This window comes from Rhagoletis pomonella, unplaced genomic scaffold, assembly GCF_013731165.1.
Source record: "Rhagoletis pomonella isolate Grant_MI unplaced genomic scaffold, Rhpom_1.0 Rhpom_scaffold_00002, whole genome shotgun sequence".
NCBI classification, from domain to species: domain Eukaryota; kingdom Metazoa; phylum Arthropoda; class Insecta; order Diptera; family Tephritidae; genus Rhagoletis; species Rhagoletis pomonella.
The window spans coordinates 88,664,388-88,690,425 of NW_023458556.1; the positions used below are offsets into that span (position 1 = coordinate 88,664,388).

The 26,038-nt window shown below is 35.8% G+C and overlaps 2 protein-coding genes across 5 annotated transcripts in view; one reads left to right on the forward strand and one right to left on the reverse strand.

Moving 5' to 3' along the window:
* LOC118755845 (syntaxin-binding protein 5) overlaps positions 1–26,038 on the forward strand; it is a gene marked incomplete at its 5' end in the record, with an annotated part of 814,838 nt that overhangs the window by 251,987 nt on the left and 536,813 nt on the right.
* LOC118734149 lies at positions 11,079–14,976 on the reverse strand. 4 transcript variants are annotated; one of them, XM_036463866.1, is made up of 5 exons: positions 14,817–14,976; positions 14,023–14,173; positions 13,302–13,432; positions 13,111–13,223; positions 11,813–11,950 (listed from the first exon to the last, which is right to left on the reverse strand). In XM_036463866.1, the coding sequence occupies exons 2-5, from the start codon at positions 14,162–14,164 to the stop codon at positions 11,905–11,907; spliced, it is 432 nt and encodes a 143-aa protein (XP_036319759.1). In that variant the 5' UTR covers positions 14,165–14,173; positions 14,817–14,976; the 3' UTR covers positions 11,813–11,904. The 4 variants fall into 4 exon arrangements, with proteins under 4 accessions (XP_036319756.1, XP_036319759.1, XP_036319758.1 ...); XM_036463865.1 differs by lacking the exon at positions 11,813–11,950 and adding an exon at positions 12,565–12,885; XM_036463864.1 differs by lacking the exon at positions 11,813–11,950 and having other exon boundaries at positions 12,565–13,223.

The following is a 26,038-nucleotide window of genomic DNA, read 5'->3' on the forward strand; positions in this document are numbered from 1 at the left end:
AAAAAAAATACGGTGGGCACATTGAAACCCTGCAAACTTAATTCCGAAGAGAAAGAAATGGAGACTATAGCGGTTTAGGTGAAATCATAAAAAGAAAACACTCATACGCATACAAATTTCAAATTTCACGATTTGTTTTTGCCTTAAGTATATGAGCTCAAAAAAACCATGCAGATTCTCATAGTCCTAAAAACGGAAAATGCTACTGATATGTCACTAAAAAGCGTGAAAAGCTGGAATGTCATTCCCACGACAGCCGGTTCTACGTACCGGAATGACTCGGGTTTTACCCGACCAAGGGCTGTTGTTTCGGCGATCTAACCCCGTTTAGGTCGGCGAAATCCGTCAAACGTTGCTCTATTCTAGTGCTACCGTACCCTTTCGCTCAGGGCTGGCATTGAGTCCAACCCAGGGCCAGAAACTTACACCTGCTGCGTATGCCAGAGGCGACTGCACACAAACTCCACCTCGGTCAGGTGCAGTGCCTGTGACGGGTGGAGTCACCTCCGCAACTGCTCGGGCCTACGAACGCACCGACAATGGACCACGTCGTTCGTGGCCCAATGCCGTGCGAACCCGACCGCCTCCATGGCACCACCACCCGCCCGTGCAGCACACAACCAACACATCCACACCCCAACACAGCACAACAATAGATACACACAAAAACACAATAGCACCCACACACCGCCGCGGGAAACTCCTAGTCCCCCCAACAATCTGCTCGGTTTGTCAGTCCAGAATATACCGTAACGTGACATCAGTCAAGTGCAACTCCTGCCTTGGCTGGTGCCACTTTAGGGCATGCTCAGGACTTTGCAACACGCGTGATTGGACGAGTGACTATGTGGGCCCCTGCTGTGCGGCCCAGTCGCATACCTCCCCCGCGACGCCGCCAACCACCACCACAAGGCAGCGCCCCCTTTTGCAGCACGTACAGCAGAGAGCCGACAGGCAACACAACTCATTTACACCATGCATAACAATCGGTCTCCCAAGGCACACAAAGGTGCTACAATTTAACTGTAACGGACTCCAGAGCAAGATCGAGGAGATAACTGCCTTTATGGGAAGGCATGGAATATAAATAGCTGCGGTCCAAGAGACGAAGTTGCACGGTAATTCAACATTACTGAATTGTGCCGGATACAACGTGCACCGTCGAGATCGCGAGCGAGACAATGGTGGAGGTTTAGCGTTCATCACGCACCACACCGTGCAGTATCGTCTTATTGAAGCAGACATCGACCGCAGAGATACCATCCTAGAATGTCAGGGTATTGCTATCCGGTCAGGCGATGTTGAGCTCGAAATATTTAACATTTATATACCCTCTGTCACTAACTGTCCGGAAGGATATCACCCTGATATAAGTGCGCTCCTCAGAGGTGAAAACCGTATGGTTGTTGGCGACTTTAACGCGCACCACGATCTTTGGCACTCAAGCCTGTCAAATGATCGTAGGGGAATACATCTGGCTGAGCAGATAGACGATTCGACATTCTGCGCAATGAACGACGACGCACCCACCAGGATTATGGGCAGCTGCTGCAGCTCGCCAGATCTAACAATTGTCAGCGCTGGTCTGATAAATAGCAGCAGCGACCTGTGCTGACCCTAGCACCAGACCATCTGCCCATAGTCATCTCGATTGTTAAACCTGCCGACTTTGCTTCCGCGGACCACCGGACCTATGTCAATTTTTCCAAACCTGACTGGAAAGGCTTCGCGGATGTTGCTGAAAGCGCCTTCACTGCACTACCCATACCAAACGACGTCCACATAGGTGAACGTAAATTCCGCAGGGTTATCACTGCTGCTGCAGCTCGCTTCATCCCAGCAGGATGTATTCAGGATCCACGTCCGAACTTTCCTGCTGAAGCGGCTGTTCTAGCCTTCGTCAGGCCGATCCCGTAAATCCCCTTATCAGGGATCTCAATTCGGAGATTCGGCAACTTGTGAACGTACATAAGCGGAAGAAATGGGAAGAGCATTTGAAGACCTGCAACTTCGCCTCTGGTGTCAGCAAGCTTTGGTCAACCGTGAGGTCGTTGTCCAACCCGACGAAGCGTGACGACAGATTCGAAATAGACTTTGGTGACCACGCTTCGTCGGACCCGGAGCGATGCGCGAGCTATTTTAGCCGGCAGTTTATTCTGCATCCTCCGGTGGATAAAGCGAAACTTCGAGTGACCATAAAGCTGCACAAAATGCCAAAACCCAGTGCGCCTCTTGTTTTCAGCAGCGGTGAGGTAAGGGTAGCCATAGGGAAGGCGAAAGCCTCCAAAGCCATTGGACCCGACGGAATATGCATGTTGATGCTGAAAATTTTGGGTCCTGCGGAAGTAGCGTACCTAACGGAGGTCCTCAACTTGTCTATGGCCACTCTCGTCATTCCAGACATATGGAAGATGGGGAGAGTGGTCCCACTGCTCAAACCGGGAAACCAGCCAACAAAGGAGAGTCTTATCACCCGATAACCCTCCTTTCCCCGGTAGCGAAGACACTAGAGGCCTTGCTACTCCCGTATTTCACGAACCACCTGACCCCAGCGAGGCATCAGCATGGGTTCCGTAAAGTGCATAGTACAACAACAGCACTTAACGCCTTAACCGAAATCGCCCCTGTGAGAGAACTATTCTTGTAGCGTTGGACCTGTCCAAGGCGTTCGACACTGTCATTAATTCAACGCTGCTAGAAGACATAGAGACCTCTCTCCCACAGGGACTTAAACGGTCGTTGGCGAATTACCTGAAAAGTCGACAGTCGTCAGTAATTTTCAGAGACAAAACCAACAAGCCACGTAAAATTAAACAGGGGGTACCACAGGGTGGTTTCCTTGTCCCCGCTACTGTTTAATTATTACATCTCTAAGCTCCCTCAACCACCAGAGGGTGTCAATATTGTCTCTTATGCTGACGATTGTTCGATCATGGCGTCTGGGAATGCAATTGATGACTTGTGCTCGAAAGTAAACGGTTATCTCGCCGAACTTTCTCGCTTCTTCACTGCAAGGAGCCTTGCCCTATCCCCTGTGAAATCCTCGGCAACCCTATTCACCACCTGGACGAAGGAGGTCAGACTGCAACTGGGTATTCACGTTGATGGCGTAACAATACCGACGGTGAATAACCCGAAAATTCTCGGAGTTACCTTCGACAGTCTGCTCTCCTTCTCGGCGCATACAACCGCAATTGCCAATAAAGTACAAAGCCGCAACAATGTCCTCAAGTCACTGGCCGGCAGCACTTGGGGCAAAGATAAAGAAACGTTATTGGCAACATATAAGGCAATTGGCCGGCCGGTTCTAAACTATGCAGTGCCCGTGTGGTCGCCGGGGACTAGCAGGACGCAGTGGATGAAGCTACGGACCTGCCAAAACACGGCACTACGAACAGCGACTGGATGCCTCCTGATGGCGCCCCAACACCACCTACATGACGAGGCCCAGATGCTCCCAGTCAAGGAGCATAACATAATACTCTGCAAGCAGTTCCTTGCGGGGAGCCACAGACGTGGCCATCCCAGCAAATAGCTGCTTGCAGAAGAGCCCTCGCCAAGGCACGTCAGGAGGCATCTCTACGAACTGACGGACGAAGTGCAGAGGTTCATTAAACAACCTCTGGAGCCGTCATCCTACCGACAGGCCCTGAGCGGCATTCACAGGGATACAGTCTCGAGTTATGTAGACTCCCACCCTGTGAATGCCGTTCTGGGCACACAACCACCGGACGTGGACGGGACAGAACTTTGTCTGCCTCGGGAGACCCGCACCACAATAGCCCAACTTCGCTCTGGCTATTGCAGCAGGCTCAACTCATACCGGAGCAGAATTAATGAGGATGTACCCAAACAATGCCCGGCATGTGGAGAGTCGGCTCATGACTCTCGGCACCTCTTTATATGCCCTGAGAACCCCAACCAGCTGACGCCCTTGTCCTTATGGACAGACCCTGTGGAAGTCGCACACGAAACAGACGACAACGTTAACGGATGAACTGACCCGAGCGGGGCTTGGTAACCGCTACAACAACAACAACAACAAAAGCTGGAATTACAACGATACTGCCCTGGTACGCATAAATCTGATGCATTTTCTGTTGAGCAAATCCGTTAACGCACAGACATACATAAATCCTTATTTCCAAAAAATGCGCATTCTAAAAGTTGATTTGTAAGCGTTGTTATTTAATTCAATTTAAATATTTAATTAGCGGGTTATTTGTTTATAAAATTTTATGCACATCACAAACAGAAATTTCTCTTCATTCTAAAGGTTTTGCATCGCTTGGTTTAAAGGAATGGTACGATCGAGTGCCTGCTATTGCGATTGCTGGTTTGAAAAGAGTCTCTAATCTGTCTCATCAACTTTATGTTATTGTTCTGCGCAAAAACCAAAAGCAATATTGTCGAAATATACTCGCGCCCATTCGAATAACTTTTCCTAAATAAAAATGCCTGACGGTAGCGATTTATTGAAAATAAATTTCAAGGGTTCTACTAAGGAAACGTTATTCTTTAACAAAATAGCAGACATGCTATCGTCATCTGCATGATAATAATATTTAAGATTCTTAATACCATCAAGAATATCTTCGTCTGTGAGAATCAGAGAGCCTACATCGAAGGAAGCACACTCCATATTGTTAGTATCACTATCCGCGATTAGCTCATCAACCTGATCATCTGATACAAAACTCGATAGTTGAGACGAAAAAATATTCTTATAAATATATAAGAAATAAATAAAATGACTACACGATTTTTGATAAGCTGTAAATATGTTTAGTTTTTTAAATCATACTTTCATTATTAAGGTAGGTCCTTATGGTCTTCAAAAAACTATATTTAACGCAATGGGGGCGTATTCATAGTCAAAATTAAGGTGGTACTTAAAGTTAGTTGTACCTTTTTGATATAATTTTGGATGAGTTATCTGTCAATAAAGTTGCAACCAACTTTAAGTACCAACTTAATTTTAATTATGAATACGGCCCAATTAGATTTTTATCTTTTTCAAAATAGGCGACTATCGATAGACTATCGATAGTTTAAAAAAACATCGCCCACTACCGATAGTCGCGTTTATCGATAGTTTGCCACCACTATGACTAACAGGGTTGTGCTTTTCTTTTAAGAAAGGATTACAGCAACAATTTGGCGGTGACATGGTGACGAGAACTACACAATTTTAAAATTTTGATATCACACAAAATGTCTCATAGACGAACTGAAAATTATTTGGTTGCTTCCTTCTTCCAGGGTAATATAAATTAAAGACAAAATATCAAAAGAAAAGCATTTAAACAAATATAAACAAGTAAGAGCAGCGCTGTCTTCGGATATGCCTTTCATGAGCATCTGAAAAAATGTATATATTCACAGCATGCATAGATAGAGAGATACATGTATTAAAAATCCTATTTAAACAATCAGAGGTATGGAAGATATACCTTACATAGCACCAATCTAAGTGATTTTCACTGCTGTGTGATCGGTATATAAACCGGTAACACAATTTAATGGGTTCAGCTTCCTACATAAAGGAGATATGTATATTGCAAAAGTAGGTATCTGAACAATCAGTGGTATAAGAGATAAGGTTTATACTGCATAGATTTTGACGATTTTCTCAGTAGACTTTGTATTATTATTTATAAAATTGCTACGGAATTTATCGGATTTAGCTGTCCAAATAAAGGAGTTTTACAGTAAAACCCCATATCTGAACAATCAGTTGTATGGAGGCTATAGGTTATAGCGACCCAATCTTCGCCATTTTCACTGTAAGTATATTTTTGATAGTGGGTGGAAATATTGCAAAAGTTCATGTTCCCATCTGCATAGATGGAGGAGTTATAACAAAAAATCGAATATCTGAACAATCAGTTGTAAGGGAGCTATATGTAAAAGTGACCCAATCTTTGTTATTTTAACTGTTAGGATTCTGTTGTTAATGGGTGGAAGTATTGCAACATTTCATATTCCTAACTGTATAAATGGAGGAGTTATAACGAAAATTCTCATAACTGAACAATCAGTTGTATGGGAGATATATGTTATAGTGACCCAACCTTCGTTATTTTCACTGTAAGTATTCTGTTAATAATGAGTGAAAACGGTGCGAATTTTCATGTTCCTAGAAGTTATGGCAAAAAATCTCATATCTGAACAATCAGTTATATTGAGGCTTTTGATAATGAATGACAACAGTGCAAAGTTTCATGTTCCTAGCTACTTAAATGGAGGAGTTATATCGAAAAATCTTATATCTGAACAATCAGTTGTATGGGAGCTATCTTTGTAATTTTCACTCTAAGTTTTCTGTTAATATGGGTGGAAGTATTGCAACGTTTCATGTCCCTAGCTACATAAACGAAGAAGTTATAACCAAAAATCTCATATCTGAACAGTCAGTTGTATGGGAGCTATATGTTATAGTGGTCCGATTCTTCCGGTTCCGACAAATGATTAAGACATTATAAAAATACACCCACCTAATAAGTTTCATCCGGATATCTAGAAAACTGAGATACTAGATTGCTTACAAACAGACGGACAGACAGACAGACGGACATGGCTAAATCGACTCAGCTCGCCGTTCTGATCATTTAAGTATACATTATCTATCTCTTCTTATTCTGGTACTTACAAACATCGGACCAAAGTTATAATACCATTTCATGCTCATAAAAGGTATAGGAATAACACAGGATAGAGAAAAAGGAGGTAAAAGTGTCAAAAAGTAGCGTTTTTTGCAATATTTTAGAGGGTCTAGCAAAAAAACAAAAGATGATAGAGCCTTCCACTAAGGCTTAAAACAAAGCTAACACTCTCAGCTACTATCCTTGAAAATACCATTCCTGATGGTCACTAATAGTCATTTATTGAGCAGTATAAAAATACTGGAATACTGTGCTATTGAAAAAAAAATCGTTAAAATCAGTTTTTTTCTGTTAAATAAATAACTATAAGTGACCTTAGGGTTAAGGGTCAGGGGTACTATTTTAAGAGATTGTAGTAGAAAGTTCAAGTTTAGTTTGAGTCTGAGTGGAAGGGTCTATCCCTTTTTTTTAATTGCGGTGGGTATTCAAACTTCGCACAAAATCAGGTTTGCTGTTCAATAAATGACTATAAGTGACAGATGTGTTACTTTCAGGGATATTAGTCGAGACTTCTAGCTTTAATTTAAGCCTCATATCGCTTTTTGTTTCTTTGCTACAGCTTCTAAAGTTTATCAAAAAATATGATTTTTTGACACGGATTCGTAATCAGCACAGAAAAGGCAATCAAAATCAGCTTTAACATTTGGAGCAACAAAATGATTTCCCATTGAAAAAATTGATCTTAAAATTTTTTTTGCGAATAATTTTTTGCAGAAGACAATTTTTTGACTCTGCGATCTCTCCATAGAGGTACAAATCATCAAAGTATATGACCAACATTTTTTTGTGAGCTGATTTGAAAAAATCTGCCCCATAAGTATGTTGTGTTAGATTTACCAAAGTGTCCCGGTTTGGCAACGGAGATATCTGGCAGCCCTACTTACAAGCCAAAGCAGATGTGTCAGGTTTTTCTTAAGCTTTTTAAAAAGAATTCTATATTCCCATTCCTTTGGCCCGGAGCAGAATATTGTTATTTTTTTATAAGCATTTGAATTATTGAAATCACGGAAGATGATCTAATTCTTACCTAATTAAAGGTCATATCTATAGACTTTTAATTATTTGAGCATCGATTCTCTTTATAGCCAAACAATGACCATTTTTGCTGGAAATCCCTATTGAAGGAGCTTACTCTTTGACTTTAAATAGCAAAGAAGGAAGACGTTGGGGCAGATTTTCAGCACAGAAGTTTTTAGCCAAGGATCCAGTGTATATCCCTATGAATTAAAATACTGCCCGACAAGTAAACAAAATTACTGTTTTTGAAATCTTTGCTAAAGTTAAATTCCCCAAAGAGCGCTATTAGAAATGGTTGAAATGAATATATGTAACGTCAGAACTTTCTTCAAAAGCAAAGCACGAAAATTTGGTTTAAAATTACAGTGCACACTTTCTTCTTTTATGTCTAGTAGTTTTTTAAAGATTGGCAAAAAAAAATCATAATAACGAAAGAAACCAATGCAGGAATTTAAGGCACAGAAAAACAAAAAATAACAAATAAAAATATTATTAAAAGGACAACAGGACGCTACAACTCTAAAACGAGCGCAGGCATGTGCTCTAGTGGCAAATAAACAAAAGGTGCACTAAAAAAAAGTTGTCATCAGAGCGATGCTATTTAGCCATCAATATGAAACTTTAGAGCATTTTTTTTTCCTCATTAATAATGTTATCTAAATGATATTTTCGAAATTGTGAAAGTGACATTTTCGAAATTTTCAGTTTGATACTGATTAATATTAATTTAATATGTTTTTGTGTTATCAATTTGATACTCCCTCTTATCGAATAGAGACTTATTTTTATCAAAACTGGGTATCTTTTTGATACTCATTATTATCAAATTGATACTCGATAACAAAACAATTTTTGGTATCAATTTGATATTCATTTTCTTATCAAATTGATATTTTTCCGAATATTGATTTGATACTCGCTTTTATAAAATTGACACCAGTTTTTTAGTATCAATTTGATATTCATCCACATAAGGTTCACCCCTCTCCCAAAAAATAAGGCGTTAAATACTTTCTTTTCACTTTTAAAATTTCTTTATTCGTATAAAGCAAACTCCTTTTACATTATGGTATATGTGAATAGGCGGTCCTTCGACATTAATTACATTATTAATTTGTAAGATGTTTTCTTTGATACCAACTTCATAGCATTGGTAGTGCTCATTAAAACATTTTATATTATAACACTTACTTAAAATATAGATTTCATTGCGATGACTTATGAGAATATGTTTGATTTTGTGTAAAGTTAATACACTTGTTCTAAGAGTCAAAAAGTAATCTCTTTTATAAATCAATCCATTGTAAATTAATTTTTCTATTATAATATTTTGAAAATTTTCATTTAAACTTGACAGTGCATATGCAAAATTTGACGTTTCTATATTACAAACTACTGTTTTCTGTATATCATATGTATTTGGAAAACCATTGTTTTGTTCTAAGAATGTTGTAAACTTTAATGCAGCTTTAATACTTAACGAATATGTAATATTCCTTCTGCACATAACATTTCGTGAATAAATTTTAGCTTCTCTGTGTTTTGCTTCAAATCTGAAGTTCCAAAAGTGCTTTGGAGGACCAGTTTTTCTTATTACTTCTGGATAATGCGTAAGAAAATGAAATTTCGGTTTAAGCGGTTTCTTGAACAAACGAATATACTCTTCGTTATGCTTTTGTATAAGAATCGATAGGTTATTTATAATACTAGCGTCAAATTTACTTTGGGCTAATATATCAACTATTTTTACCATATTAATAACGTATTTCCAGAGAATATTATCGGCAGGCACTAAGTCGCCAATTATTAATGTAATAAAATGCACTAAAGTCATCATTCACGCGCAGATGTTTTAATCGAAAAATTTTTAAGCTGTTGCAAGTTAAAATGAATCGATTTGTTTCCTATTTCTGTTTCACCATAGTCAAACATACTTTTCCGGTAATTGAAATTTTCTAATGTAAACAATTTTTCAGTCAAAATAAAATGCAAGAGAATTTCACAAATATTGTACCTACAAACACCTTCAAACCAGTCATGCATAATGTCTACAGCAAAATTATCAGTGGCATGAAAATGCTTCAATTGATTAAATAAACAGATCAATTTAATACCTGTTAACTTAACATTATTTTGCAAAACCGAATCTTCATAATTTTCTACGCCCCTGGAATATTGAGGGTGAGCTATACTATCTTTCGCCATGTCCTCTTTCGAGCGAATACAAAAGCGACAATAAAAATTTGAGTTCAAAGATGTGGTAAATCCAAGTATATCGTTGAGTCCTAAATTATCGCCAAGAATATTAGTTAATAAAAATTATACTTTTTTACTTCCGGTTCTTTTATTTATATTCAAGCCGAGTTCTTGAAGGTTTTTAAAAGTATTTATTAGAGGTTATAAAAATGGATCACTACCAAATTGTTTTTTATGAATACTTTTAAAATAGGCTGCCACAAATATATGGTCCAATTTTGATAGCAAATGCTGAGGAATTACAGGAAAAGTGTAATATACCCCGCATACATTATCAAAGTTGGCATGAGCGCCTAGTGGATTATTTACTTCAAATCCATCAACAAATATGTTGATTGGAATTACAATTTTGTTTTCAAAATTACACATTTTCTCTCTGAAAGATTCTGAGTTTATGTAATGCGTTATTTTTAAGTCACATTTAAGTCTTTCCATATTTTCTAGAGTTTCATCCAGAACATTAGGTAGTTCAAAAAATTTCTGAATTTCAAATTCAATAGGCATTAAGCATCCCCTAATATTAGAAGGCCCTAATGTTGGCCTATTGTTTTTCTGAATTTTTGTGATTTCGTTATTTACGTTAAAAAGAATCGGTTTTGCAAAATTTTTACTTAAAAGAAGATTTTTAAAAAACTTGTGTTCCGTGTCTGTATTGCGAAAAGGATTTGAGCAAAAATCTAGGAAATATTTGGTTTTTTTTTTAAGCTCTTCAAGTATGCTTTTTAAAAATATGTGCTTAAAAGCCTCTACAATGGCGGTATTTATAGTTTCTATATTTTCCTGTATAAGCAAGGCATCTTTTCTACAGAAATTATCTTTTGCATAAAATTTAATCAAAACATCTTGACAAATTTGTGTAATATGACTTTCAAACTTAGAAAAAACTTCATCTTCATACAAAAAGTTTTCAACATCCTCTACGATACTTTTTTTAGAGATCTCTTTTTTTCTGGCTGATTACAAGTGAAAATTTGTCTTTCAAAATTATTTTCGGATTTTTCCATATTGAACAAGTGTGTTTCGCTTATTCCTAAGTTAACGTCTGATTGTTTTGTATTGCTAACATTATTAGTCTTTTTAAAAGATTTTAAATTCAGATGCCTTTTAACATGTACCTTAAATCTTTTTAAGCTTGTGTACTCTCGATTACAATTATTGTGAGTACATCTATAGATATCTACTTCACTTAACCCATGATATGATACGAAATGAGAGTATAAAGCTGTCAAGATAGCAAAATCTTTATAGCATTTAAAACACACATTTTAGTCATTAAAACAAATCTGAAAATATGTTATTTGATTTAAATGCAATTGCTTAAATTTCTAATGAAATTAGTTACACATGGCTTCTTTACGTCATAAGGAGTAGAAATATCATAAAAGTAATGTTGAAGAAAACTCCACACGTGATGAGACTCATCAGGATATTTTAAAGAGAATATTTGATAAATTTTAAAGCAAATATCCAAAGATATTATAAACGAGCTGAATTTAAATTTTTAATAACCAAAGCTCACATAAAAATCAGTTAAACTCAAGAGATCAGAGCCAACTACAATTAAAAAGGGCTGTATCGGAGTTTTCGATTCTATAGACTTATTTCTACGTAGTTCCATTTGATGTTGCAAATCATTTACACTGGTAATATGTAATATAGAGCTGCTCACGGAACTTTGAATTGTAGCTTTACGATGTACTTTTAATTCGCCTTCTTTAATTATATACCGATGAGTTGGTTTTAAAATGGAGTGAAGCAGCATGAAATAAATGCAGTCTTTCGAATCTAATAAAAATAATCGATTACGTATATTTTTTACTATTAAAAAAAAATTTCAATATATGAGACTTACTTGTGTCGGTTATGCCTTTTACAGATATCAAAAGTTTTCTGTAGTATTTATCTTTTACGTGTTCCTCGTAGTAAACCGTACGCTTTGGTAACGTTTCAGCCCATTTCGACGTAATCATAAATTGTTTTTCTGGGTATAATTCTTTAAAATCTGCTTCAATCTGAAATTTATGTTTTATTGTAAGTTAATACGGTGTTGATAATACAAAAAAAAAATATTACAAATATGTACACTAGTTTACACGATAAATTAGCCTCCTTAAAGCTTACATTTTAGGCTTGAATTTAAGTCGCTGAGCACGACTATGGATTTTTTAAATGTTCTTGATCGCTGTAAACTAGTGTTATTAATATCAAACAAAACTATAGTGTGTATCACAATTATTAGCTACCCACATATTGACAAGCTTTGACTTTGTTAAAATTTGTTAGTATAACACAAAGTTTGAAACTGTAACTTTTTGTTAAAGAATAAACTTTAGTATAATAAAAAAATAACTAATTAATAGGTGGGTGGTATATAATTGTTATATACACTATAGCTTACAAATTTGTATCCCATGGCTTGCTTGTATAGAGGAAACTCTTCAATAACAGACTCAAATGATACTGCACGTTTAATGAAATGTTTGCGGTACGAATATGTGGCTTTCCACAATTCAAAAGAATCCTCCTCCGAACCAACATAAAATTTTAATTTATTTACATAGTCCAATATAACCGAGTCAATGACAGTTTGCTCTTGCTGTTTTTCATTATCAATGGTTTTTGATTCTAAGACGATTTTTCTTTTCCGATGATGATTGTGGAGCTTATTGAAAAGAATACCGCTTGGACTAGAATTTCCGCTTTTTTTTCGCCCCATATAATAAACATCTTTAGATTCTGTTGGAAAAATTTCTACGATTTGATCAGCAAGTTTTTCTATTTCGGCTAGTTTGAGGGTGGAATAACTTGCTGTAGCAGGCACATACAAATTTTCGGAAATAATTTGTACTATTTTACGCCTGTTGTCTTCTGTTAGATACTGGTTTGTAGCAAACTGTTTAATTATTTCTTTGCCAATTTCAGACGACTGCAATATTTCTTTTGCGCCCTACATAAACAATTTAAAAACTAATTATTAAATAAAAAGTTACTAAACACAATCAAAAGAAAACAGGTGGTTTCCAACAACAAAGTTAAAAGCATTTTTTTAAGTTTTTTCAATTAAATTTGTTATTGGAAACTGAAATTTTTTTTGCTATGATTAAAACTGGTAACCTGGAACGATGCAACAATGTGTGTTAAGTTTAAAATGTTAGATATGTAACTAACTAACCTTAGCGTTACTATGAGCTGTGGAACAGCTTGATTCTGGGAATGAAAATGTAGACGTTGTTGCGGCCAGGACAAAGTGGACGATTGCGAATCGTTTATGGACGTGCTAAAACCCTTAAAAAACATCAAAAACAATAAAAAAAAATACCTCTAAACTTTCAAATAAATAAATTTTATTTTTAAATTGCTCACTTGACTGGCCTTCCATTCGAATAACTTGACTCTGAACTCAGAACGTAGAGCTGTTTGTTCTCGATTTGGAAATATTACGTTTATGTCGTCCTTGTCAATGTATTTTAATTTCTCAAATGTATACCCGCATTCTGAATTATTATAAAATTTATAAGCAAATAACAAACACAAGCCGTAGCTCAACAACAGTGCCACAAGCAACCAACCAGGCAACATACAGTCACAGACAAAAATATAAATACACAAAATTTTTCACAATGTATGCACCATTTTCTATTTAATTTTGCTGTTAATTTTTTATGAAAATATAATTCCTACTAAAAAAACATAAATATAAAATTTTTAAACTTTGAATAAAAGTCAGGAAAGCTGAATAAATTTTAAATTTCCTAATGAGATTTTTTAGAAAATTTTGAAAATTCAGTTTTGTATCCCCTTACATTTTAGTACATTAAAGTGCAAGGAACTTTTTTCACGCAGTTCTTAAATAAAAAGTATGTTGTTTAACAACTTCAAACTATCACGTTACACTAAAATTTTATGGGCTACATATGTATATGAATTTTAAAAATTTTTCTAAAAAATCTGATTAGAAAATTTAAAATTTGTTGAGTTTTGCATAAATCGTGAAAAACTCTCGAATTTATACTTTTGTCTTTGACTGTAATATTTTTGTGTGCGGGCGTTTGCCCGGCACTGTTCCACAATCTTGAATACTTACCAATCAAACTCGTGTAGCACATTAAATCTAAGTTGTTTTGCTGTACAAAATTCAGCAGATCATCATGATAGTTCGACGCCTCCAATTGCTGAACCAAACCCGTAACAGTTTTGAATGTTACAACTTCATTACCGTCGTCCATTTTCTCCACCTAATGTATATGTACATAGGCAGTGTTATTAAAAGCAATTGAATGGTCGCCGCGAATAACGTTGTAAGCGACAATTTTCTTAGAACATGTTTCTTTAACTTTAACGATATAAATGTACAATGTAGGTACATTTTTCATAAATATTAGCCGTGTTTTTTACACACATATACATCTACGCTTAACGTGTAAAAAAACAATCATCGACAATTTCCATTTCAAAACAAGTAATTTTGATTTTATCGACAACTATTCATAAACACACATAAAGTTTGTCGCTTACAGCTCAATACAATTTTTAAGCGCAGATACGTATGTATGAATGTAAATAAACACGCATATTTTATGCTTTAAGGGCAAGTTTATTGAATTTTCCTGTACCGAAAAAGTAGAAAACCAAATCAAATGAGCTTATATATGTGCGCCATTAAACACATTTTCTTTTTATTTCTGCAAAATTATAATCTTGTCGCTTACATTGTTATTCGCGGCACAACGTTATTCACAAAGGCAAATAATTCCATTTGCATTCTTATGCACGCTCACACACATATGTCAAAATTTTTCGTCCACTTGCAAATGCTTTGCGTACGCACACAGTTTAGTGTAAGCTTGAAAAATATGCATATTACACTTTTTAAATTACCTTTTATTCTATAATTCTTAAAGATATTTTAATTCTCTTTATTTTGGTAATTAACCACAGCAAATAGTGAAGTAATAACGAAAATATTGGTCACAATAAAAGGTTCACGTTTTACGGCTGTATACTGCACGCGGCAACAAACGACAAATAATAGCTATCGTCTTATGAACGATCATCGCTCTTCGAATTTTCGAACATACATTCGTGAATAATGATACGTTTACAGTGTTAATTTGATACTGTCGCTTATCAAATTAATTGCATGTATATTAGTTCGATATTTTTGAGGATGGAATTGATCTATTAATTTTTCAAATTAATAGGCTAAATAGAAATCGAATACTTTTTATGATAAATTTAATATTTTCGTTGTTACATTGATACCAAAGAGACTATACAGGTCTCAATTTGATATTGTTAAGGGCAAAACTTATATTTTTCCTCATAAAATTAATAGCCAAAATACAAATGTAATATTTTTCAATATACTTTTAATATTATTTATGGTTATATTGATACCGGAAAAGGGATACTGTTTAAAGTTTCATTTTAACCCAACGTGTATTAAACTAATAGTGATACTTTTTTCGAGTGTAGGTAGAAAGCTGCTGCAATATTGTATATACATTAGACTGCATCACTCGCCATACAAAAAAAAAAATCGGTACTACTTTTCCATTGGAATTATAAAATCTATTATATTTTAAGACGTCCACCAAAATATTTCGGAAAAATATTAAGATTTAAGCGAGCTGGACCGATTTGAAAATACAGTATATTTTGCTTTGCTGCCTTTGTGCTTAATTAAGTGCACATTTAAGATACCTACCCCAAAATGCGCATCAGCGGCATTATTTTTAACATTTATAAGGAAACTGCTCCGATACTTGCCTTCAACATACCTGCACATTAGCGATACCTGCCTTAAAAATTTGCAACTATTATCAATTATCAAAGAAAGTATTACGTTTACCTGCACTTGCTGTACACTTATCCTAATTTTACAAGCTATTATTTATTTTGCTCATCTCGCAGAACAACGAGAACAGCAATTATTTTATGTAGTTATATAGATAATTAGATACCACTCGGTGGTGCAGTAATTTCTACGTGGTAAGTGCTCCTCCATTATTTGGTTTCATAGGGATTCGGATACCTTCCTTATTGAAGTAGTAAAGAAAATTCGCTTAAGTGCTTTTTTCGGTTAAGCGCACAAGTTTTTCGTGCAAAGAAGGATGGGCAGCTAAGCAAAATATACTGTACCTCAAAAAATGATTATATGGAGTACGTTTGTAACGACTTATTTCTCAAAGTACTAAACCGATTTTAATATTTAAACGAAGCATTTGTAAAAAGACGCAGAGTGGCATACTTATATTTTTTATACTTGGAAGATAAGCACCCTTTTTTTGGGTGTAAAGTTACAAAAAATTACAAAGACGTACAAGCATAAGCCTATTTGGTTGCCAAATACAGCGCATAGCTACGCGAAAAATCTGTACATCAGTGCCGATCAAACACGAGCTCACAAAGGCAAAAGAGATGTGTATGAGCGACGTGACTGCGCTATACCACATACATACACACATAAACGTATTTGAGCTAAACAGCGATCACTGATAGAACATGCTAAATACATACATATGTATGTGTGTACACATTCATAACCGAAAGGCAAAGCATCGCTTCGAAGTCATGGCAGTATGTGGTTGACACAACAAACTACCCTGCAGTACGGGGGAGTGACTACAGGACTGCTGAATGGGTAGCTCCCTGATAAACACCGTCAATTACCGACCGACTACTTGCAGTGTATTTCATCGATTACTTTTACAAGGCAATGTCCTAGGCGGTAGTCACCATCGGCTCTCTCTGCACTACCTGGAGTTACTAAAGTAGTCACTTGCGTGATTTATGGGCGCCCTCTGTCGTAGTTTTTCGCTATTCTGCTTACGACTGGTTCGACTCTGCACTACCATGTGCACTACCACGGGTTAATAGAGTAGCTACTTACCTAGGCGTCGGTGCAGTAGCGGTTCAAAAGTAGCGATTGACTCCAGCAGTACTGGAGGGTAATCATATGTATGTATGTATCCAAGTATGTCCATACACAGAGTTCAAAACAAACGAAACATTTCACGAATGATTCGTCCAAAGACACAAACTTTGCAAAGAAAAAAGAGTGCAAACAAAACGATTTCTGTTTCGCTCATTGACGAGCATTGGTAGATCGTTTTTCGTACAGATGAAGAGTGTAATCAGCTACAGCAATTTTTTTTCGAAAATGAACCAAAGCTAACATCAGAGCAGTTATTAATATGTATATGATAAGATGATATCTAGCGTAAAAAATAACACAGGATATGTTTTTTTTATAGACGCACCTGGAGGAACAGGCAAGACGTTCGTTACTTCACTACTTTTGGCTAAAGTTCGTGCGAAGCCAAAATTGCTGTTGCTGTAGCCTCTTCTGGCATTGCTGCTACTCTTCTATGTGGGGGAAAACTGCTCACTCCGCGTTCAAGCTACCTCTTAATTTTTCACCAGAACAACCCTGTATATGTTCGATAAAAAAAATAGTGCCGCCGCTGTTGTGTTCCAGAAAGCATCGCTAATAATATGGGATGAGTGTACAATGTCACATAAGTGTCATATCGATGCCGTGAATACAACACTTAAAGATTTAAGATCTTCTCCGGCGGTAATGGGTGGAGTTACTTTTGTATTCACAGGAAATTTTAGGCAAACATTACCGGTGGTCCCTAAGGGCACACGAGCAGATATTGTGAACGCGTGCTTTAAAAAGCCTGAAGTATGGTCACATACACAAAAATTAAAATTGTCTACCAATATGCGAGTTCAGCTTAGTAGAGATGGTCGTTCAAATCAGTTTGCTGAATACCTACTAAAAATAGGCAACGGCTCCACATCCATAACTCGCGACGGTTATATTACCATTACGGATGTTATGGGAAACTGTGTTACAACGATTGAGCAACTTATTGATCATGTATATCCAGATATGAATTATGTGCAGCACAAACACTCCAGCTGGCTATGCGAGCGAGCTATCGTCACTTCAACGAACTCTGCCGCAGACGAGATTAACAAGGCAATTTCGCAGAGAGTCTCAACAGAATATAAAGTATATAAGTCTTTGGACTCAAGAAGATATCGTTCACTACCCAACGGAGTTTCTCAACTCTCTTAACCCCCCGGGACTACCTCCGAATGAATTAAACCTTAAAATTGGTACGCCAATAATACTTTTGCGAAATCTTAAGCCTCCCTGTTTATGCAATGGCACACGACTCAAAATTACGCGTTTTATGCCTAATATTATTCAAGCGAAGATTTTAACCGGGCCTGCAGCAGCTGAAATCACTATGATCCCGAGGATACCAACAAATTTACCTTTTAGTTTCAAAAGAGTACAGTTCCCTGTCAGAACATGCTTCGCAATTACTATTAACAAGTCACAAGGGCAAATTTTTAATACTATTGGAGTTGATCTCCGGAGCGAAGTCTTTTCTCACGGCCAGCTATATGTTGCGCTGTCGCGAACTGGTGCCCCGCAGAATCAAACATTACTAATTCCTGGGAATGGAAAAGAAACTCGGAATGTTGTATTTACAGAAGTTTACAATAACTCAAAATGTACCTCCCTCTTACTTTATCTTTGGACTTTTTGTTTGTGTGTTTTTCAGTTAAAGTCAAAACCTAACGGTTTGTTTTTTCTACTTTGGACTTTAATTTTATTGCATTAAAAGAGCTTTAATAAATCATTTTTTATATCGTTGGGGAATCAAACAGTTATATTTCATTCGAATACAGATCTGGGCAACGCCACGGGTAAGTGCTAGTTATGAATAAAAATAGTTTCTTAAAGATTTTTTTTTTTTGAAAAAAATCCTCTCAAATGACAAAACAGTTTAAGCTTAAAATATTTGCATAAAAATATTTAAAAAAATTTAAAAAAAAAATTTGAACGGAATGATGAGATTTTTTATGCTGTTTTTTAACTTTTTTCAAAGATTGGTATAAGAAAAACTTGAATAACTAAACCTAAACTCTTCCGATTTAGACTTAAGAGGTGTCATTAGAAAGGTATGTTCTCACCCTTTTTATTTCTTTGCTAATAAACTCATTCAAAGGATGAAAGAGAAAGGTAGGATGAACGAACGTCATTCAAAGTTGAATTAAGATGTGTTGGTATTCGAAAAAACAAGATGGGACACGAATGACGTATTTTTGGCCAGAAATAAAAACAGTGTGAAAATACCTTTCTACTGAGATCCCACAAGTCTAAATCAGAACATTTTTGGCCCAGTTATTCAAGTTTTTCGTAAACCAATCTTTTAAAAAAGTAAAAAACCAGCATCAAAAATCTCATTCTTACGATTCCGTTGAAAAGATTTTTAAATATTTTTATGCAAATTTTTTAAACTTAATCTAGTTTGTCATCTGAGGGGACTTTTATCAAAAAGTTCTTTAAGAAACTATTTTTATTCATAAAAAACTTCATTTTTGGAGGTATTTTCAAATCGGTCCAGCTCGCTTAAATCTTAATATTTTTCCGAAATATTTTGGTGGACGTCTTAAAATATAATACATTTTGTAATCCCGGCGGAAAAACCGCAACTTTTTTTGGTGATGCAGTCTAATATACATACTTCAGATTAAAAAGGCTCACAAGTAAATTTTTTTCGTCTTTGCAAGCTTGTAGTAAAACCAACGCTTAGTTATTACTTGATTATTGCTGCAAAATTGTTGCTCATTCTGCGCTACTGTTCAGTAAATATATTTCATAATATAGTAGTTCATTTTTGAATGAATTAAAATAAAAATAAAAGTTTTCTAAACTTTTGGATTCTAGGCTAATTGACCTAATATGGTTGAGTGCAAGAAAAAGCTTTATTCACATTACAGCCCGACGTTTCGCTAACTTTCTTAGCTTCCTCAGGGGCGATTTCTTTATTAAAAACATCAACAAAAGAAACAAGAAAAATTAAAATAAACAAAACGTATTAAAACATTGACATTATATGGTAACATTTCACAAACTATAATCAAAAGCACAAGATTTGACAAATTCGAAGTTTACATACATGTACATAAACACTTATTAACAGCCTTATTCTGTATCACGAACGATAGGCAACACGAACGAATCGTCTGCAGATGACAACATCTCTGATTACGATTTTATTACTTTATCGGTCGTCTTTGTCTTGCGTTTCATATATTACGTTGCAATGTTCTCGGTAGAATTTAAACCGGCTAGAATTAAGGCGCCGGACTAATTTTTAAAGCCTTCCTCTGCAGACGAATCGTTCGTGTTGCCTATCGTTCGTGATACAGAATAAGGCTGTAACTGTTATCACGATACATTTATCTGGTCACACTAAACTTAAGAGCTAGTTGCTTTGATACCATCCTGGTGTGGTACACTCGTCATACTGATTGCCTGTTACAAACATAATTGGTACGCCGCCGCAATATCGTCTGTCTTTCTTGTTCATAGTTTTGTCTCTGTTTTGTAAAATTCGCAGGCTTTCTAGCGTTAATCTGGTTTTCTCTCTTTTTTCTTTATCTAATATCTTTACTTTGTCCAGATCAGCTGTGTGTCCACTTGTCAATATGTGCTGCGCTAACGCAGTGTTGTTTTTGTTCTTTCGGATGTCCGCTTCGTGCTCCCTTACGCGAACTCCTAACGCCCTTTTCGTCGTTCCGATGTAGATTCTATTGCAAACATCGTTTTCGCTTCCCTTGCATGCTATTTCGTACACTACGTTGTGTTGTTGGTGCGGCTCTACTGGTGTTTTTGTCTTGGTAAATATTGATGAGGAAGCTAAGAAAGTTAGCGAAACATCGGGCTGTAATGTGATGAAAGCTTTTTCTTGCACTCAAGCATATTAGGTCAATTAGCCTAGAATCCAAAAGTTTAAATAACCAAAATAGACCATCAACTCCGAATCAAATAAAAGTTTTCATTAAAATAAATTAAATTCATTAACTTTGCACATTTCAGTCTATTCCTTTTAATATTTTACAAAAGTAATAATTAGTGTTTAAAATTTGAGATTTGGATAAGAATAAAATAAATAAATAATTCAAGTACATAGTTATTAAATGTTCTTAATTTTTGTCTATATTTTGGCTTGTTGATTTGTAATAGAAATTCATCAAATAGTTATATTAATCGTGTAATTAAAAAAAGTCAAAAATAATTGAGAATGATCAAAAATAACAAAATAATGATGTAATTAAAATTAATGAATTAATTAACTTTTTTTAGGTAATGAATTATTAATTACTAAAAAGGTGCTAATATCGGTATTTAATCATTAAACGGTTATCCAAAAAAACATGCATTAATGAATAATCATTAGGAATATTAATAATTATTTTACAGGTCTGGTATAATTCAATACCTACTCGCTTTAATGGTTTGCAATATACCCAAATAAAAGCTATAATATTTTATGTACTTTATTGTATTAAACTGTCGAAGTCAAATAAAACAGGGCAAAAATAAATCGTTTTGTACTTGGTACAAGTCTGGTCATTTTCGAACTAGTTCGGTTTCAGTCAGGAAATTCTAGTTGTAAACTAGTATTTTTCCTGACTAGTTTGGGGTTTCACTGCAGGGTACATACATATGCTTTTTCTATTTACGTGTGTATATTTTTGGGCGAATCAAAATATTTAAAAGAAATAAAAAATTTGAATTGTTTTTTTTTCTGCTTTTCTTTACTCAGTCTTCACCAGACGCCCACTTTTCGCATTAGTCAATCTTATCCCCACTAAGTTCCATTTATTAGATATTATCAATAAACGCAATCATTATAATAAAATAACCAGGGTTCGGATTTGCCTCATTTTAGCCCCTCGCTCGCTAACGAGCACTCGTTAAGTACGAGCGCATGCGCTGAGCAGCCAGCGAGCGAGTAAGCAAACGAGGGCAGCGCAAGAGTAGACCGGCAAGCAAACGAGGACCTCATTAGCTCTGCCCTCGCGAGGGTGTGGTTGCGAGCGAGGCACTCATTTGCAGCAGCAGACGAGCGAGGCGAGTAAACGAGCAAGGCAAATGAGGCAAGCAGATTAGACAGGCAAACGGGTTGTTTGGTCAGCAAAAATGTATGGGATAAAAAGTGCATTAACTAAGAATTTCAAATAAAGGATTGTACGCAGACTTGCAGATATGTATATACATACATGTATACACATATCTATGTATTTATTTATGTATATATTCTCATGCACAAAAGTTTTATCTACTAGGTAGGCACATATGTGCATACATATCTATGTAGGTATAATTTTTTTAATGTTCAATAACACTGTGGAACAAATTCAGGTTAGCAAAAGTTAGGTTGATTCTGAGAGTGAGGGGTGAAAATAGAGGCTAAATTGGAAGACCCGTATCGCGGCGTTTGTTTGTGTTAGTTCGAATTTTTTTTAATCGACCTTCGAACTTTGCATTCAAATGCCGATTTTCAGCATATTGTTTATATGGTTTTTTGGCTATAACTCTTCGACTAATTGATATTTTTTCAATCTGTTAAAGCCAAATTATTGCTAGAGACCTGTGCAACAATTAAATTAAAAAAAAATTGATGAAAATTTTTGTAGTGCTTCTGAAGCAAAATGTTGGAATTTTTTTTCCATGCTTTTTGAACATATTTTCCACAAAACTAAGTCTTTTTTGCTTTCTGTTTGATCTATAATATGCTTCTCAGTTTCTTCAATAAATTTCATTTGAAAAGAAAACAATCATAATACAAATCTTGCGTTTTGCAGCTTAATATTAATTTACTTCTCATTTCTTATGTACCAATTTTTTCAGTGTTGGTTTTGAAGAAACATTGAAAAAGAAATTATAAAAATATGGAAAAAATATAATTTTGAAATGTTAGTTATGAAAAGTCTTAAGTAAAAAAATTAAATAAATTAAATTAATGATTTGGCCAGTTGCCGTTTAGCAGGCGGCTGTGGATCAACATCACTGCTCTCTCTAATATCATGGTCATCGTCATCATCATCAGAAAGGTCGATAATTTCTTCCAACAGATATTCTGGAATTTCATCTTTGTCTTCCCCTTCTTCCTCTGTTTCCTCGTCTTCCGCTTCTTCAAAGGTGTTTTTATACCACCAACAAATTTCAGCGAGTATTGCATCTGGAGGTTTCTTTCCTCTGTACCTGAAACGAAAATAGTTTTCAATCGTTAACATGTTTAAATTGTGCACTCTGACAAAGATATTAGAAAAATCTAGGAATTCAAAATATGCACACTCTATAGTTACCTTATTTCAAATGGAAGCGCAGTTTGGTGATAACGTTCGCCTTGCTCATCAGATTCAGTTGGCAACTGTTGAGCGAGTTGATCAAGATGCTGATGCAAGAGATGAATTTTGTACGACATATTAACCCCAATTTCATCGAAAGCTGCCAACATGTTTGCAACAGATTGCCTGTAGTTGTCTTTGGGTTCTTTACCCAAAAGTCCTTTAATGACTGCTTTCAATGCGAGCCATGCATTTAATTCTCGGTCTGTCAGAACTTGGTCAAAATCTTGACGACTCATTAGTTTCCGTATGTCGGGACCATTAACAACCCCTTCCTGAATTTTGGCGTTACTTAGTCTTGGGAAAATGTCTTTTAAGCGGTTGAATACTGCTGGTCTTTTTGCGATACATTTCAAAAAATTTTTAGCAATGCCAAGTTTAATGTGGAACAAGACTTTCGTGTAGCCTATTGTCTTTAGGCCATTTCCGTCCAATGCGACTATTCCAGTTATGCTGTTTGTACTGGTTTCTTCCTTTAATACCTTGTCTGTATCGTGAATCCCAATCGCACAAAAAACACGGATATTTTGGACGGCCAGATGCTGTTAAGCCTGTAATCAATGAAACTATTTTGAGGTCGCAGCAAATGCGCCACTGGTGTTCGTTATATTTGACTACTTCCAGAATGTGTTTCAAATTATCGAAATTTTCGCTATTGTCAGTGCTATACGCAATTGGAACAGAAGGCATTCTATCCGTCTTGGGCAAAAGCACAACTTTTAAGCTAATTAGTGAACTATCGATGAATAAACGCCAATCATCTTTTTTATAGGTTAACCCTATCGTTTCCATTAACTTTTCGATATCGTTGCAATAAGCGAAATTTTTTGCATCATTCACATCGAAGAACTTTGCTAACTCTTTTTGGCGTTTTCGATATGCTGTTACTTTGGTACCTTTCGCCAGCAAAATATTTCCTTTCAAAAATGAAGCCAGTTGTTCTGATTTTTTCTGAGTCAAACACAAAATTGCAACAATTGCATCCAATTTCCTTTGTGTGACTAGGATTGGGTCCTTTGATGTTTCATAGGATGTACCTTCACCAGGGTCGTATTCTGAGAAGAAATGCATGGATATAGCAGCGGCGGTTGTAGTACTGATATCTGTTTGAAGATCAATACTTCGGTATGTTGGTACTGGAACGAATTCTGAGTGCGGTAATGGTAAGTGGACACTTGGCACTGCTACATAACTTTTATTCTTTGCTTTCCTTCTATTCAAAGTTTTATGGTAGTTGATACATCCATAGCAATTTTCTTGTTGATGCGGGCTGTTGTCTAACCACATCATTGGTATACCAAAAGGCATAGCCTTCTTCTTTTCACTTTTCCATTGCATAACACTTGAATAGCAATTAAAGCAAACTTTTTTAGGGGCATAGTTTACGTCAGTGATAAACTCTTGCGAGAAATGTTGTTTATAGGCTTCCAAAAAACAATCACTCGCATTGCCACATTTTTCATCGCTTGCTATGAAACGTCCACAAACATTACAAAAATGGTCCATTTTACATTTTGGTTCCGACATTTTTAATACAATATATATTATACAATGTTGTTTTTGTTATATTTATGAAACCGATGCACTTAACTTAAATCACTCACAAAATGAAATAAGTTCCAAAAAAATTAATAGCGAATTTTATCACGACCGAGCGAAAATTAAAAGACATCAGCTTCGGCTGAGTTTCGAGTCTTAACTGAATCTTTATTTTTGATATTAGTTCGCTTGTACGAAAAAAATAAAAATCGCTACCTGTGCGGTGGTTAGAAACAAAAAAGAGGAAGACGAGGAAAAAGAGGAAGAAGGGGAAGAAATTTATTGCATTTGACTGCAAAGTTCGAAGGTCGATTACAAAAAATTCGAACTAACATAAACAAACGCCGCGATACGGGTCTTCTAATTTAGCCTCTATTTTCACCCCTCACTCTCAGAATCGACCTAACTTTTGCTAACCTGAATTTGTTCCACAGTGTAATTTCTTATAAAATTTCTACTTATACACTTAGGTATCTTTTTATGCGGATTGAATTTATGCTGTTTTTCAAACCCTTTTTTCGCTGTAGCGATTTTGCTTTTTTGAGAGCTTTTATTACTTTTTTTCAATGTGTAAGGGGCATTGCTTCTGATAAATAATTTGTCTTTGTATTCTTACATACAAGTAATTACTAAGTAATTCGACTAAGTAACTAGGTATGTTACATATGTATAAATGAGAATATAATATTTATAAAAATCATTATTTTGTCGTTCATTTCATAAATGAGTAGGACATTAGCATTTTCAAATGAATATTCCTGGTTTAGTCCCCATACATATGTATGTATGTAGTATAATACAAACTACTATTTGGGATGTTAAACAGTATTTGATAATTAAGGCTGGTCCACATAGAACTTTCGCGTTGACTTTGTAGTTGACTTTGGTTTGAAGTATGCGTTCTACAATGAAGCTTGGCAGAGACTACTTTGGCCACTAACTATTAACGAGAGATAAATTAATATTTCATATCAATAATTGCATGAAAAATTATATTTCTTGCCCTCATTTGATTAAAAGGAAAAAACATTTCATATAATTTTTTTATTTGCAACAGCTGGCGACCGACGCAGCGATCTTTCTGCTTTGTGTTGGCCTTAGCGTTGCCAAATTTCGGCTATGTGGACGGCTGCTTTGAAATTCAACGCCAACGTTGGCAGTAGAAAGATCGCTGCGTCGCCAGTGTAATATTTCCATATTCTAGAAAATATTAATTACATTATTTTATGTCTCCAAATTTCAAAACAACGCCAAAAATGTTTTTAGGAATGCCTGATAAAGACGAAACTGTTGATAATTCCGTGTTAAATACGCAATAAAACGCGGAGCCTTAA

Bases quoted from the DNA above. Each gene is read 5' to 3' on its own strand.
- LOC118734149 (XM_036463863.1), bottom strand. From the start codon at position 12,654: ATGGGGCGAAAAAAAAGCGGAAATTCTAGTCCAAGCGGTATTCTTTTC. The intron at 11,951-12,336 runs GTAAGCTATAGT...CATAAATTTCAG, and splicing joins AAGCCATGGGATACAAATTT to ATTGAAGCAGATTTTAAAGA. The intron at 11,724-11,790 runs GTAAGTCTCATA...TATTTTTATTAG, and splicing joins AAAAGGCATAACCGACACAA to ATTCGAAAGACTGCATTTAT.